Source organism: Heterodontus francisci, chromosome 7, assembly GCF_036365525.1.
Source record: "Heterodontus francisci isolate sHetFra1 chromosome 7, sHetFra1.hap1, whole genome shotgun sequence".
Classification (NCBI taxonomy): Eukaryota; Metazoa; Chordata; class Chondrichthyes; order Heterodontiformes; family Heterodontidae; genus Heterodontus; species Heterodontus francisci.
The window spans coordinates 42,713,261-42,730,220 of record NC_090377.1 but is presented as its reverse complement, the minus strand read 5'-3'; the positions used below and the strand labels follow the sequence as shown (position 1 = coordinate 42,730,220).

General features: G+C 42.6%; 1 protein-coding gene across 5 annotated transcripts in view; it reads right to left on the bottom strand.

Moving 5' to 3' along the window:
• The window catches only part of zranb3 (zinc finger, RAN-binding domain containing 3), a 171,643-nt gene that overhangs the window by 29,005 nt on the left and 125,678 nt on the right, over window positions 1–16,960 (bottom strand). For all 5 annotated transcript variants that reach the window (XM_068035047.1, XM_068035049.1, XM_068035051.1 and 2 more), the window contains 5 exons: window positions 10,043–10,550; window positions 9,452–9,727; window positions 6,268–6,365; window positions 2,002–2,103; window positions 163–305 (listed from right to left, as the gene is read on the bottom strand). In XM_068035047.1, the coding sequence (XP_067891148.1) occupies window positions 163–305; window positions 2,002–2,103; window positions 6,268–6,365; window positions 9,452–9,727; window positions 10,043–10,550 (1,127 nt within the window). The remainder of the gene's footprint in view (window positions 1–162; window positions 306–2,001; window positions 2,104–6,267; window positions 6,366–9,451; window positions 9,728–10,042; window positions 10,551–16,960) is intronic.

Genomic DNA, 16,960 nt, shown 5'->3' with positions numbered 1-16,960 from the left:
AGCAATAATCTTCTTTCCTTCATTGAAAAAAGACTAACATTTTAATCAATCTCGAACAGTATGTGCTACATAGTGTACAGTATAAAAAACAAATGGTACAGAATATGAAATATGTAGAGACTGAGGAGTCACAACATTAGGAACATCCCAATAAAGTCTTACCTTTTTGTACAGCTTTGTCTACGCTGGTCTTTCATGATATTTTCTAGTGCAAGAAGAGGACTGCAGAAAATCTGGTTGCTCTTCCTAATTATTCTTTGCTTCATAGCAGTTAAGCTGAGCCATTCTCGTACAAATCGCAGTAGCTGAAAATTGGGAAGAAAAAAATAAGATGGAGTTAGAATGCAGATTTATACGGAAGTGCAGGTGAAGCAAACTGATATAGTGGCACACTCAGCTACTTATTTTTCTGCTATTTCTGGAACATCAGGTGCTTTATGACAATGTTAAGATTTTCTGGACATGAACTTTAACAATACATTCTCCTTAACTAAATTAACAATGACAATACCAAAGGTATTACCAATGATTTCATATTTTAAATGGTTAAAAATATGTAATATACAGTTAAATTAATTTTGAAAGAAGTACTATACTATGGATTAACCAAAAGTCACCACTAGTTATCATTCTAGCATGATTGAAGCATATACAATTATTGTTACAATTAATACTGGGACTCTCGCTGAAATTCAAGGCACCACATTGTATGCACGGGCACATAAATACTGTCATATGCGTACATGTATGTTTTGGAAACACAATATTCATTAAAATTAACTACTGATTCAATATGCAAGTCGTAGCAACATTTTCAATGACAAATGTATTTAATTATCTTCAAATGTTTTGATTGATGAGCAATAATGTTGAACCTTGGCTCACTGGAAGCATTCATGCCTGAGTCAGAAGATTGTGGGTTCGCATCTCAGCTCAGAGAATTGAGCACATAATCCAGACTGATAATTCAGTGCAGAACTTTTAAATGAGATGTTAAAACTGAGGCCCAGACTGCCCTCTCAGGTTAACATAAAAGATCCTATGACACTATTTGAAGATGACCAAGGGAGTTCTCTTGGTGTCCCGGTGAGTTTTACTCCACAACTAACAGCTAAAACAGATTAAGATAAAAACAAGAAATGCTGGAAATACTCAGCAGTCTGGCAGCATCTGTGGAGAGAGAAGCAGAGTTAATGTTTCAGGTCAGTGACCTTCATCAGTTTTGATTAAGGGTTACTGACCTGAAACGTTAACTCTGCGTCTCTTTCCACAGATGCTGCCAGACTGCTGAGTATTTCCAGCATTTCTTGTTTTTATTTCAGATATCCAGCATCTGCAGTATTTTGCTTTTATTTTAGCTAAAACAGATTATTTGGTCATTATGTCATTGCTCTTTGTGTCTACACTTCAAAAAGAACTTCATTGGCTGAAAAGCCCTTTGGGACATCCTGACACTGTGAAAGGTGCAATATAAATGCAAGTTATTTCTTTCCATTAATTATAAGTACCCACATTATTCAGTTTAATTCATTCATGGGATGTGGGTGTTGCTGATAAGGCCAGCATTTATTACCTATTCCTAAATGTCCTTGAGAAGGTCATGTCAGATGGCTCTTTGAACTGCTGCAGTCCGTGTGTAGATATACCCACAGTGCTGTTAGGTCGGGAGTTCCAGGATATTGACCCAGTGATGGTGAAGGAACAGTGATATATGTCTAAGTCAGGATGGTGCTTAGAGGGGGAACTTGTAGGTGGTGGTGTTCCATGCACCTGCTGCACATTTCATGATACTTTAGCTTTCACACAGTATTTCTGGCGGCTTAGGAAGGTGCATTTTGTCAAACCAAATTTTATGTAATACAAGGTGTGGCATTGATTGGTTCCATATAACTGTTGCAGATTACAGGATTCCGACAAAATTCAACATACAAAAGCATACATCTTTAAAAAAAAATCTACAAAATATCCCACTGAAATACATAAAATATAACACAAACTTACCGCTACACGATTGTTTTGCTGATCAAAGAACGTTGGTAAATCCTCCCAGTTTTCTGACTTTATATCCAGAGGAATAAAATTGCAGTTTAAAGGCTCTCCCTCCTAACAATAAACAAATAATGATAAAAGTTTACTAAAAATCCTTCCAAACTCTTCAGAATCACACTTCGCAAAAATTATCAAGATGATGTCAGGGGATCCAACACAAGGGAGAATAACACTCTCTATTGTACACAGTAGAAATAAATAAATACATTAAAATAGTTTTACTGAAAAGACTGCTTGAGCACAAAGCCAATTGAGTCTACAATGTAGTCTACAATGTTACTATTTCAAATCAAAATTTATTCTAATTTACTGTTCAGGATCATCCGGGAGAGCAAAATATCCCCCAGCACATTTTCTCCCCCCTAACCTGTCTCCTCTGCCGTCATCTCTGAAAACAAGTGCAAGGAGCTCTGTTTAGCAGTTTCTATTGCATCCCCTGACTCCCCCTGCTCAACAACTCCCCCCAAGATTGCATCTGCCGCATTATCCAGCTCAGTGGGACGGCTCTTACCTGGTTCCACACTTACCGATCCAAATAGAAATTTGAAAAAATAAATTCTGCGCCATTTTATTTAAATTCATTAATTTGAGCCACTAAACAATTCCATTTTTCTCAAACAAATAAATAATGACTAAATTCACAGAAGTAGAATATATTAACAACTTCTTTTTGATACAAGACCTGGGCAGCATGTGTCTCAAGTAGGGGGGAGATAATCGTGTGCCATTGTATTCAATTGTTAATACAATGCACTGCTGTTACACGTAGAACTGATTTTACACATTTTTAAAATACATTTGTTGAAAGTTTTCATGATGAGGATAAATAATGCTGTCATGCAAAAACTAAGATGTTTGGGAAAGCAACTATATTTAGTCATGAATCAGATTTTTCTGGGGATTTGCACCATTGCAGTGGTGCATCTTTGTCATAGGGAACCTTGAACAGTGCAAAATAAAAAAGGAAATTATGGAGTAAGTTACATTCATTATGACACTCATATTTTCCCAGGGGTTTAGCCACTGTGCTCACTGTAAACAGAAGATATCACAGCTCCTTTCCCACTAAAATCAAGGGAAATAGCTATTTTCCTACATTTAAGCCAGTTTTTATGCTGTTGCTGTTTATACTTAAAATAAGGGCAATTGTGCTCTGGCAGCAGCCTGATTTAATGCTCCAAGATCAATATGGAAACAAATCCAAAATCAAATCAAATTGTATTTCACCATGAGATTTATCACTCGTGAGTCTGAGTCAGAAGGTTGTGGGTTCAAGCACCACTCGAGGAGGCTGATTTTAAGTTTAGTCTCTCAGAGTGTACCCACTGCCTGACTGTTGTTACCCATGCGAGGACCAAGCCATTTTGAGACAAAAGCCTTGCTTGCTTGCAGTTGGTGTGCTGCAAGCACCAAACCAGCAGTGCTGAACGGCAGAGCTAGTCAACATTTGAAGCTTGAGGAGAGAGGGGAGAAAGCCGATCTTGCACAGCACCAGAAGTAGTAAACTTTTAAATTAATTAAAAAGTTACTTCAGCCATTTTTTGAATGGCTTCCAGCTTTAAAGACTGTTGGTTAGACTGCTCATTGCCAGTTACAAACAAGCAAAGTGTCGGCGACATGTGTTACACTCATTAATTCCTCAAAATTGTAATTGAAGTGTTATGTATGTTATAGTACCCCAACTTTCATCTTACAAGTGGCCTTGGAAATGGGGTGATGAGTGACTGACACTGTTTTCAGGCTGTTACCACCCTGTTTTTGACAGGCATAGACAGGTAAAATCAGCCCTTAGGACTGGAGTGCATAATCCAGGCTGACTCTTCAGTGCAGTACAGAGAAAATGCTGTTATTGTTGGAGGTGCTGTCTTTGATGAAATGTTAAACCAAGGCTCTGTCTGCTTGTCTAGGTGAATGTAAAAGATCTTATGGCATCATTCAAGAAGAGCAGGGAAGTTCTCCTTGTGTTCCAGCCAAGATTTATTTTTCAACCAGTATCACCCAAAACAGATTAACTAGCCATTTATCTAATTTATTTTTACTGTGCCAAGTTTGCCTTCAAAATAACAGTGCCTACACTTCAAAAATATTGCTGCAAACAGACATTTTGTTGAAGCTTTTCATCTTGCACTCATCAGGACATTTCAAGAATACCAATATAAGGGAAAGCAACTAACTTATACTGTATGAGAAGAAAGTGCTGACTGGTTGGCAAGTGGACTCTCATTGGTGGAGGCTTTGCCATGGAGCATGCACCAGTTTATGGTGACTGACAGTTAACTACCAAACTTTGTTTGAAATTTAAACCTAGGTGGAGGGCCAGAGAAATGGAGCGGCAATGGCCGCCACAGAGTGTGATTGCCGGGCCCAATCTTCCCAGCTGCGGTGAGGCTCCGTGGCAGCACCTCCGCTGCTCTGTGATGGGACCCTACTTTAAATACATAAAATAGGCTGCATTTGCTGACAACGCAAGCACTAGGTGGCGTGGTACTTGCACATGCGCCAATGCAGGCTCTTCAATTGGAACGTCAGTGTCTGCGACGTTCAGGCAGCTGCCAGGATTAAAAACCGCTGCTCAATTTATCACAGGAAATGCTTATGGCTAGATCGTTCGAGCAAGCTAACCTTACATTAAGTTGGATGGAAGCCCAGTAATATGCTATATAGTTATAGGATACTAACTGTAATCCTCAGATCCATTTAATATTCCAGTAATCCTATTAAATACAAAAGGAATTTTATGATTGAATTTCCATTGGAAGATAGTGAATTGGCACCCCGATCCATGGAAAAGAAAATCGTGAAGAGTATAAAATATGCTGCCAATTCATTATTGTAATTCGTTTATAGGACTGAGCAGGACTGATTTCACCCGAACGCAGCTACTATCTCCCGCCCCACTGGCCACTCTCCCCCCTCGGCAACTCACTTTCTCCCCCTCTTCCCCCTCAGCCGCTTTCTCCAGACCTTGCTGCTTCCCTCCCACTTCCCTGGCCGATTGTTCCCCGCTCTCGACATCCCACTCTCCGGTCGTCTGTCGCTCCCCGCCCCCCCCTCCAGCCGCTAGTTATGGGCCGCGCCACTTCCCTCCTTTCGGCCACTTGATCCCACATTCATCATTCTCCACGTGCCACCCGAAGAAGCAAGGCGGGCCACAAGGAGCGAGTGGCCGACAAGAGGGAAGTGGCGCCACCTGGAGCTAGTGGCCGGAGTGGGTTGGGTGGGAAGCAGGGAGCGAGCGGCCAGAGGGAGGTGGCGCAAAGCGAGGAACAATCGGACAGGGGAGTGGGGGGGAGTAGCGAGGACTGGAGCGAGTTGCCGGGGGGGGGGGAAGAGAGCTCCAGCCTCAAAGTCTCCCATTCAGCCGCTTCCTCCAGCTGAGCGGGGGCTGGATACCCAATGACGCTTTATTGCGCATGCGTGAAGATGGACCAAGCTCGGAAACACGATGACGTCAGCAATGCGTGATGATGTCGTCCTGCGCATGCGCCACTTAGTCCTGGCAGGACATAGCTCCTCATGTGTGCAGCTTGGCGCACTCCGATGACGTCAGCGGGCGGCTGCGTTGTCAGGAGTCACTTTGTTTAAAATACCTCTCTGCATAAATTTAAATTTAATTCGCTGTGATCTTACCTTCAGCTCCCAATTTTGAGAATGTCGTGCAGCACACGCGCATCTTCACTTTCCCGGCCAGGAGAAGCTGACACTAACAAGGTGTAGAAGCGGTCAATTCTGCATTATTTAGTGTATGGGGGCGGGTAGGGGGGTGGTGGAAGGGGTCATCTCTGCATAATTTAGAACTGTTTGCAGGGCTGGCAGTCTTTTAAAATTGGCGCCAGCACCTACTCCGGCATCAGGAGACGCCATGAATGGCGTTGCCAATGCCGCCCCTGCCACATGATTGGGGGGGGGGGGGGGGGAGGAGGGAGAGCGTCAATTTGATAAGTGGCCACCTGCTGTGTAATTGCGGCAGCGCAGCTCCCGTGCAGGGCGGCCACCATTTTCTGCACCTGCTGCCGCTCCCAGTGGCGGGACAACAAAATGCAGCCCTAGATTTTTCTAATTTACTGGTTAAAAAAAATCAATTTATCATTACTGGTGACCTTTCTGATTGCTGTTTGATTAAGTTATAAGTGTAATACATTTCATGTTTAAGACACATGGATACACATTTACACAATAATATGCACCTATGCACGGAGATGAAGCTACTAATAATACCTTTGTGTAAAGATAGATTCTATCAGTATTCTTGCTTGCGCAAAACATGAAGCCATCATAAACTGGAACACTGCTGTCACAAGCGATGTCAGGTTGTTCTATACCAGAAAGGTTTGGAAGAAATGCCATGATTAGTTCCTTTTTCAAGGGGAATCACAGATAAAACATTAAAAATCAATTCTCTTTCATACATTCAACTATGTTAGGAAGAGATGCTGGCAAAATAGATTTTTTAAAATATCAGAAACTGCTGCAAGTAAACATATGGTGCGAAGACGGGTTTGGGACAGTTGTTACCTTTTGCGATTGAAATAACTGCTGACACTCACTTGATCATGGTACCCAGCTAGGAGTCAACGCCTTCAAGACAGGAAGGGAAGAAATAGGGACTGGGAGTGGGGTGGGGGGAGACAGCAGTGTGGGAATTCATGGGAAAACTTTATTAAATATCACTCTTTTGAGAAGTTAAAATGTTTTCACTAAAGCAGTGAACGTTAAGGGATGACCTGATAGATGTCTTGAAGATTATGAAGAGTTGGCAAAACAGGTAATAACAGAGCACATATTTCAGATAAACACAAAAAGATTAGGAAAAAAAGTCTGTATGCAAAAGGCGATTGGAATTCTTTGTCACAGGCCACCATTGAAGCAGAATACATTGTACATAACAGCAAAGAGAATTAGTTGCTCAAAAGAGGAATTTTAAAGGATATGTAGAGGGTGCATGACAGTTGGATTAGACTAGATGGATTATGGGATGAAAATCACCAACTGAGACTTTAAAGGCTGCCTGTACCATCTCTGTGTAGAACATTTGATGCTTCTATGATCTGGTGTGCAGTGTGAAGTTTTGGGCTTCAAAAGGCTATCAGTGTAAACTGAATGAGCAAAGGGGAATTTGGGCCAATTAAAATCTGATGCAGCCAAGGCTATAATGGATATTGAGCAAATGGCAAACTCATTAAATGAGTACTTTGTATACATTTTCATCGTGGAGGAAGAGGACAAAACACCAGTGATACAAGGGAACCTAAAAATGTCAAGTTAATGGATTTAAGATATGTAATAAAATAGCAATGAGAAAATACTGCAACTTAAGATAGGCAAATCTCAAGGACCTGATGGGTGAGGAAATTGCAGATATTAATCATAATTTTCCAAAGCTCTTGGAGGCAGGAATTGTGTCTTTCATTTGGAAAATTGTAAATGTTACTCCATTAATTAACAAGGGAGGGAGCCGGGGAGAAACAAGGAAGTACAGACCCATCTATTTAATAACACTTGTGGGGAAGTTTCTAGAATCTGTCAGACAGAATGATGGATTAGCTCATGCTTATCCAAGTGCTCAAAGCGGAAGCATGGATTTGTGGATGTCTCACTATTCTAGTTGAATTTTCTAAGCATATCATTAGCATAGTGATCATAAGGCATCCATGCATACAAATCATTAAATGCTAGTTCACAGGTACAAAAAGTAATCAAAAAGGCTAATGGAATGTTGGTCATTATCTCAAAGGGATTGGAATTCAAAAATGATGAATTGATGCTTCAGTTGTGAATACCCTTGGTCAGACCCCATCTGGATTACTGCATTACGGCATCAAACTTTGTGAAAGACATGTATGGCGCACATTCATCAGAATTGTACCAGGGCTTAAAGGGTTAATTTTGTGATTGCATCAACTTGGTTTGAATTTCCTTGTGTTTAGAAGGTTGAGGGTGATCTAATTGCAGTGATTAAAAAAAGGATTTGATAGGGAAAATACAGATAATCTATATCCTCTAGTTGGGGAATCCAGAACAAGGGGGCAATGATAGCTATTTAGGAGCAAAATCAGAAGCACTTTTTCACACACAGGCCAGGATTTTATCTTGGTGACTGGGGTCTTGACCATCAGTTAAAACGACCCTCTGAGGAAGGCATTACGTGCCAATTAGGCACTTAAGTGGACAGTGGCAGGCGTTCCTTGGGATTAAAAACCCCAGCGACAGAAGTCCCGCCCTCTGAAAACTGCTGGCCAATCAGAGGCTGGTGGCTCTTTTACTGAGTAATGCCACCATAGAGGCAGTGGCTGCTGCCGGTGCTGGACTCACCAGAAGAGCTGGAACCAGGCCACAGGATGGGAGTGATTTCACGGGGTGGGAGTCATGGGGGAGGGTGGTGTAGGGGGATCAGGGGCAAGGTGGCTCTCAGTGGGCCCCCCCTTTCAGATGCCTGGTCCCTCGTTCAGGCACTGTGCCTTTTAATGAGGGACGCCCCCTCACCCTGAGCCAGCAAGCAACCTGCATGGTTTTGCTTGGCGTGCTCCCCGTGCGGTGACAGGCCCACCTGCTGCTAGGCTAATACTGGTGGCAGCAGGATGAGGCCCTTAATTGGGCATTAATTAATTTTAAATGCTGAGATTAATTTTTGTTAGTTAAGGATATCAAGAGATATGAAGCAGTGGGTAAATGGTGTAGAGGTACAGATCATCCATGATCTAATAGAATGGCAGAATAGGCTCAAGGGACTACATGGCTTACTCCTGCTCCTTCATTCCTTAAAAAAGTTAGATAAATATCTGATTAGGAATAGAGTCATAGTCATAGAGGGATACAGCACTGAAACAGGCCCTTCGGCTCATCGAGTCTGTGCCGACCAACAACCACCCATTTTTATACTAATCCTACATTAACCCCATATTCCCTACCTCATCCCCACCTTCCCTCAATTCTCCTATCACCGACCTACACTAGGGGCAGTTTATAATGGCCAATTTACCTATCAACCTGCAAGTCTTTGGCTGTGGGAGGAAAACGGAGCACTCGGCGGAAACCCACGCGGTCACAGGGAGAACTTGCAAACTCCGCACAGGCAGTACCCAGAACCGAACCCGGGTCGCTGGAGCTGTGACGCTGCGGCACTAACCACTGCGCCACTGAACTGAAATTTATAGGAATAAATAGCTTGATATAATCAATATACATCAAGATGATCAAATAACTTTCCTGAGGTGCTGGGGGTAAAGTACTGCGCTATGGAAAGCAATAATGAAAGATGAATCTGGGATGGTCAGGAAACAATGTTGCAACACTTGCCTTCAAGAAACTCACTAACTTGGGTACAGCCCATACAACATATAATCCAGGAACTTCTTGTATTTAAATACAATTAGAAGTTGATGTGAAGAACAAACTGAATTACCTGACTGCTGTTGACTCTTGTTTTCCACTCTTCCTTCAGTTATGGAAACTGAATCGCTGCTTTTGTCAATATTGAAAAGTACATGGCTTTCCTTAGATTTCATTGTACTGTTGTGCATCTGCTCACTATTTATATGCTCTGGAAGTGTATTTGATTCATCGACTTCATTCTCTAGGTCAGATAGGACTGTACAGTCAGTCTGAGGTTGGGTTCTTCCTTCACATTCATTTTCACTTGGATTTGTACTACAAGACAAATTTTCTTCTTTTTGATCACCTGTGTTCAGAAAAAGCTTCAGTTTGAAACATTGCTTGGACAGCTTGAGCATAACTACTTGTTGACAAAAACAAAAAAATAGCAATAGGTCTTTACAGAGTTAAGGTATTAATCACAACACCACAAAATACACTTTCAAAGTATCAAAAGTTTTTTCCATCATCAGATCACTGAAACAGCCAACTATTTTTAGTTGAAGCAAAAAAAAAAGCACAAATACAGTAACTTGAGATTTTTTCTAATATTTTTCTCAAATATTTTTATAATAAATTTACTTGAGTGATAGAAAATTCGAAAAAAGGATTTTACCAATACCTCTTAGAGTTTCACAGATTTCACAGTAAGACAGTAAAGTATTATTGGTATATGTGCACACGTTGCAGTTCCACGGTTTTTCAGTTACATGTAGTTTTCTTGAATTAAGCTGTGCTTCACCCAGTAATCGTTGAGTATTTTGAATTCTAAATGGGGATGGCGTCGTCCCACCTTTGGTCTTTCTTGTTTTTGTACAGACATGATTTTGGACTGGTGTGCATAAAAATTTAAATCGTTTAGTCTTTGGCTCAAAGCCAGCTTTTAGCTCATCATCATTTGTTTTGCATTTTTCTTCATTCTCATTTCCACCAGCTTCTCCTGCATTTATTTTATCCACTTTTCCTTGTGATTGTTGAACTAATTTGGGCAAATCTGGAGATTTCTGCTGCTCAATTATATCAGGAAACTGGCTGGATGGCAAATCTTGAGGGGTTCTCTTGCGTTTCTCTGTAGAGTCAGGTTTTGGTGAGAAGAATGAGCGGATGTCATGTTGTTTTTCTTTCTCAAACTAAAAAGAAAGTATAATTCATTGCTTCAAAATAATGACTTGAAGACTTCTTAAATCAATTTATCTAGGAAATTAGAGATCTATAAAGCTAAATGCCCATTAAACCAGAAACACTTAGTCTTGCATTAAAGCTGCAATGATTCAGATGTATTTGCAAAGTCTACACCCTATCAAGAAAACCGTGGTCATGGGACAAGGTGTTGCATCTCCACCCCTGATCACACTAAATAACACCACACTGGAAATGGTTGGCAAATTCTGCTACCTTGGGTCTATGGTGACAAGACAATCCGTCCCTTGATGCAGAGCTCGATACACGCATACGGAAAGCAGCTACCACCTTTGCAAAATGTGCGTGGAATAACATCAAGCTGACCCTTAGGACTAAGCTGATGGTTTATAAGGCCTGTGTTCTTAGCACCTTGCTGTATGGCTGTGAAACATGGGTGACTTACAGCGACCAGGAAAAGCTCACAGAATCATTACAGCACAGAAGGAGGCCATTCGGCCCACCGTGTCCGCACTGGCTCTCTCAAAGAGCAATTCCCTCAGTCCCATTCCCCTGTCTTCTCCCCATAACCTTGCACATTCTTCCTTTTCATATAACGGTCTAATTCCCTTTTAAATGCTTCAATTGAACCTGCCTCCACCACTTTCTCAGGCAGCACATCCAGACCTTAACCACTCGCTGCGTGAAAAAGTATTTCCTCATGTCACTTTTGCTTCTCTTAGCAAATACTTTAAATCTGTGCCCTCTCGTTCTCGATCCTTTCACGTGTGGTAAGTTTCTCTCTATCTACTCTGCCCAGACCCCTCATGATTTTGAATACCTCTTATCAAATCACCTCTCAGCCTTCTCTTCTCAAAGGAAAACAGTTCTAACTTCTTCAATCTATCTTCATAACTGAAATTCCTCATCCCTGGAACCATTCTCGTAAATCTCTTCTGTACTCTCTCCAATGCCCTCATGTCTTTCCTCAAGTGCGGCGCCCAGAATTGTACGCAATACTCCAGCTGAGGCCGAACTAGTGTCTTATACAAGTTCAAGATAACGTCCTTGCTCTTGTACTCTATGCCTCTATTAATAAAGCTGTATGCTTATTAACTGCTCTCTCAACCTGTCCTGCCACCTTTAATGACTTATGCACAGTTACACCTAGGTCAGTCTGCTCCTGCACCCCCATTAGAATTGTGATCTTTATTCTTTTTGTCTATCCATGTTCTTCCTACCAAAATGAATCAACTCACATTTCTCTGTATTGAACTTCATCTGCCACCTATCTGCCCATTCCACCAACCTAAGTCCTTTTGAAGTTCTACACTATCTTCCTCACAGTTTACAATGCTTCCAAGTTTCATATCATCTGTAAACTTTGAAATTGTGCCCTGTACACCAAGGTCTACGTCATTAATCGTCATCAGGAAAAGCAAAGGTCCCAATACTGATCCCTGGGGAACTCCACTACAAACCTTCATCCAGCCCGAAAAACATCCATTAACCACTACTCTTTGTTTCCTGTCACTCAGCCAATTTCGTATCCATATTACTACTGTTCCTTTTATTCCATGAGCTACAAGTTTATTCCCAAGTCTGTTGTTTGGCACTGTATCAAATGCCTTTTGAAAGCCCATGTACACCACATCACACCAGCCAACCCTCTCTGTTACCTCCTCAAAAAACTCCAGCAAGTTAGTTAAACATGATTTTCCCTTAAGAAATCCATGCCAGCTTTCCTTAATTAACTCACATTTGTCCATGTGACTATTGATTTTGTCCTGAACTATTTTTTCTAGAGGTTTTCCCACCACCGAAGTTAAACTGTAGTTGCTGGGCTTATCTTTACACCCTTTTTTGAACAAGGGTGTAACGTTTGCAATTATCTAGTCCTCTGGCACCACCCGAGTCTAAGGACAGTGCCTCTGCGATTTCCAATAATTTCTCAATAATTTCCATCTTCACCCTCGGTGGCACATTATGGGTATATCCTGGAGGAACAAAATCACAAATGTGGCAGTCCTCTCAAAGACAGAGGTCCAAGTGTGTTGGCATTAATCAAACAAAGGCGACTTCGGTGGATCAGACACTTTCGCAGGATGGAAGACGGTTGCATGCCCATGGACCTTCCATATGGTGAGGTAGCTGGGGCCGGACGACCAGTGGGGCGCCCAAAGCTCCGCTTCAAGGATGCTTGCAAGCATGACATGAAGGCCCTAAATGTCGACTATCGCACCTAGGAGTCCTAGCTGACGAAAAAGGGAAATGGCAACACATCCTGTGGACTGGTGTGCGCTACCACGATGACCTGTTGCTATAACAGCTTGGCTACAGACACCGTCAAAAACAATAACTCACAGTGTCACTTGGCAGCTTCACGTGCAGCACTTTTTCAGAACCCGCCTCTCAAGGATTGGCCTTCACAGCCATCAACAAAGCTGCACCAAGAGAGGGCACCCCACCTAAATGGATTGCTTGCTGTGTGTCCATCATCTTTTGTAGATGGAAGGACGCCAACCAACACCCTATCAAGGTGATTATTAAATTCAATAGTTACTATAAATGTAAATCTTCCTAACTTTGTAAAAGTTTTGTTTTATGTAACTAGGCAATGAAAAATCTCATGTTCATGACATGTTGAGTCCAGTAAAGAAGGCAGCTGTGACTGAAGATTGTTCTACCACTTTTAGTTATATAAAGAATTCTAAGGACCAAAGGATACTGTCACTGTGCAATTGGAAACACAAAGAATAATAGGGACTAACCGGTGCCGAATGGCGTCCGTTATATTCTCTCTTTAGAGGACCATGAAAACCTCAGTACTGCTGGCAACTACAAGTGCGGAAGAAACCAAGTCGGTTGACTGGGGGAATGCAACAAGGCCTGTTCTATAAAGAACTTGAGCGATGCCAATTGTGATCGGGCGCGTGGAATGTTAAATGTCATGGTTAATAAACTAGAATGCGTAAGGAGTAGCTCAGGGCAATGGGGAACAGCAGTGCCTGAAGTTGCAAAGCGTGGCAATGAAGGTTCCCTTTATACTTAAAGTAGTCATGCATAAATCTTATTTTGCTTTTATTTATGCATAAATCTAGTGTCAGTATCACTAACTGTAGTTCTAACTTTATAACCCCTATTCTATCTGTTGCAGTTACTTGTTGGATTAAGTTCTATTCAAGTAATGTGTTATTAAATTGTCTAACTAACGTGAATGTTGACTGCAGGCTCCCATTTTGGGTAATCTGTCCATTATTTGTATCCTGAACGAGAGAGGTTGTTAGGCTCATAGAGTCATAGAGTTATACAGCACAGAAACAGGCCCTTTGGCCCATCATGTCAGGGCCGGCCATCAAGCACCTAACTATTCTAATCCCATTTTCCAGCACTTGGCCCGTAGCCTTGTATGCTACGGCATTTCAAGTGCTTATCTAAATACTTCTTAAATGTTGTGAGGGTTCCTGCCTCCACCACCTCTTCAGGCAGTGCGTTCCAGATTCCAACCACCCTCTGGGTGAAATTTTTTTTCCTCAAATCCCCTCTAAACCTCCTGCACCTTATCTTAAATCTATGCCCCCTGATTATTGCCCTCTCCGCTAAGGGAAAAAGTTCCTTCATATCTAACCTATCAATGCCGCTCATAATTTTGTATACCTCAGTCATATCTCCCCTCAGCCTTCTCTACTCTAAGGAAAACAACCCCAGCCTTTTCAGTCTCTCTTCATAGCTGAAATGCTCCAGCCCAGGCAACATCCTGGTGAATCTCCTCTGCACCCTCTCCAGTGCAATCACATCCTTCCTATAGTGTGGTGCCCAGAACTGTACATGTTACTCCAGCTGTGTCCGAACTTGCGTTTTATATAGCTCCATCATAACCTCCCTGCTCTTATATTCTATGCCTCGGCTAATAAAGGCAAGTATCCCATATGCTTTCCTACCTGTGCTGCTGCCTTCAGTGATCTATTGACAAGTACACCATGGTCCCTCTGACCCTCTGTACTTCCGATGGTCCTACCATCCATTGTATATTTCCTTGCCTTGTTGGTCCTCCCAAAATGCATCACCTCACACTTCTCATGATTAAATTCCATTTGCCACTGCTCCGCCCATCTCACCAGTCCATCTATATCGTCCTATAAACTAAGGCTTTCCTCCTCACTATTTACGACACCACCAATTTTCATGTCATCTGCGAACTTACCGATCATACCTCCTATATTCACTTCTAAATCATTAATATACACTACAAACAACAAGGGTCCCAGCACCAATCCCTGCGGTACACCACTGGTCACAGGCTTCCACTCGCAAAAACAACCCTCGACCATTACCCTCTGCCTCCTGCCACTAAGCCAATTTTGGATCCAATTTGCCAAATTGCCCTGGATTCCAAGAGCTCTTACCTTCTTCACTAATCTCCCATGCGGGACCTTATCAAAAGCCTGACTGAAGTCCATATAGACTACATCGACTGCTTTACCCTCATCTACACATTTCATCACCGCCTCAAAAAATTCAATCAAGTTAGATAGACACGATCTCCTCCTGACAAAGCTATGCTGACTATCCCTGATTAATCCCTGCCTCTCCAAGTGGAGATTAATCCTGTCCCTCAGAATTTTTTACAATATTTTCCCTACCACTGATGTTAGACTCACCAGCCTGTAATTACCTGGTTTATCCCTGCTACCCTTCTTAAATAATGGCTGTCCTCCAATCCTCTAAGCTCCATTAAGTGTACATGAGCACATTGGCTAGTTTCGTGGCTGAACTACATAGCCAGATTCACTGATTCAATTGTAACTCTTAATTTAAAAAATTGAATTGCTAGAATAATTGTGTAGAGCCAGTTGGCATTTATTCATGAATTACGACTGTTAGCGATAATGAGCTTGCTGACTTATAAATCATATTGAGCAATGTTTAAATGGAATTTTAAGTTAGATTTGAATTTAACCAACATACTAGCAAAACACTAAAGAACCAGGGGCATCCAAACCCTTCTCAGGGGAGAGAATACAGGGATCATGGGAGATAGCAATTGGCCAAAGTACTACCTCGTACCCAAATACGTGACCCAGAGAGATTCCCTCTTTGTGGGATCTCACTGGCTCGGTGTAGGGAATAATGTTGTTTGTCCACATCCCATAGAGATAGGGACGAGACCCGCGCATGGTTTTAATACCACCCTAAACTGTACCCTTGAAATTTCCAGTGCCCGCCATGAACCAACGCAGGTGGCACATGGTAGAGAAGGGGAATGCTGCGGGATCACCAACGAACCTTAATACCAGTACGGTAACATCCACTGTCCAGTAATAAACTCAAGTTTCTGCTTCCACCCCGGGGCCCAACGACATTCGGCAATAACTCACATCCGGCCTCCCCGTAGGGAGTGGATGAGCATAACCGATGGTCTAACGGAGGACGTTGAGATACCTGCTTCCCGAGGGGAAATGAATCCCTAAACTGCAGGAACATCTACTGAAGGTGAAGGAAGTAGCCCGGACAGCAATGAAGCAGTATTAACGAATCCAACAGGAGGTCAAGCAACTGGGAGAGGATGTGGTAGCCGAACTGGAGGATGCATCATGGTGGGAGGCGGTTTGGGACTGGGGTATTAGGGTGGACGTTAACCCCTGGATTAGAATTGATTCCTATGTACCGGTAGTGATGCAGTTGCTAAATGCTATCGGACCCACAGTTGAATGTTGTACCCTGGCACCTAAAGTGAGATGTTAGACATAATTTAGAAAATGCAACCGTGAAAATCTAACCACCAGTCTGGCCACACCGGAAACATCAGAGGAATGTATGATGGCATTAAGAGAGCCCTTGGGCCAACCATCAAGAAGATCGCCCATTCAAATCTAAATCAGGGGACATAATCACTGACCAACGCAAACAAATGGACCGCTGGGTTGAGCACTACCGAGAACTGTACTCCAGGGAGAATGTTGTCACTGAGACTGTCCTCAACGCAGCCCAGCCTCTACCAGTCTTGGATGAGCTGGACATATAGCCAACAAAATTGGAACTCAGTGATGCCATTGGTCCTCTAGCCAGTGGAAAAGCCCCTGGGAAGGACAGCATTACCCCTGAAATAATCAAGAGTGCCAAGCCTGCTATACGCTCAGCACTACATGAACTGCCATGCCTGTGCTGGGACGAGGGAGCAGTACCTCAGGACATGCGCGATGCCAATATCGTCCTCTATAAAAACAAAGGTGACCGCGGTGACTGCAACAACGACCGTGGAATCTCCCTGCTCAGCATAGTGGGGAAAGTCTTTGCTCGAGTCGCTCTAAACAGGCTCCAGAAGCTGGCCGAGCGCATCTACCCTGAGGCACAGTGTGGCTTTTGTGCAGAGAGATCGACCGTCGACATGCTGTTCTCCCTTCGTCAGATACAGGAGAAA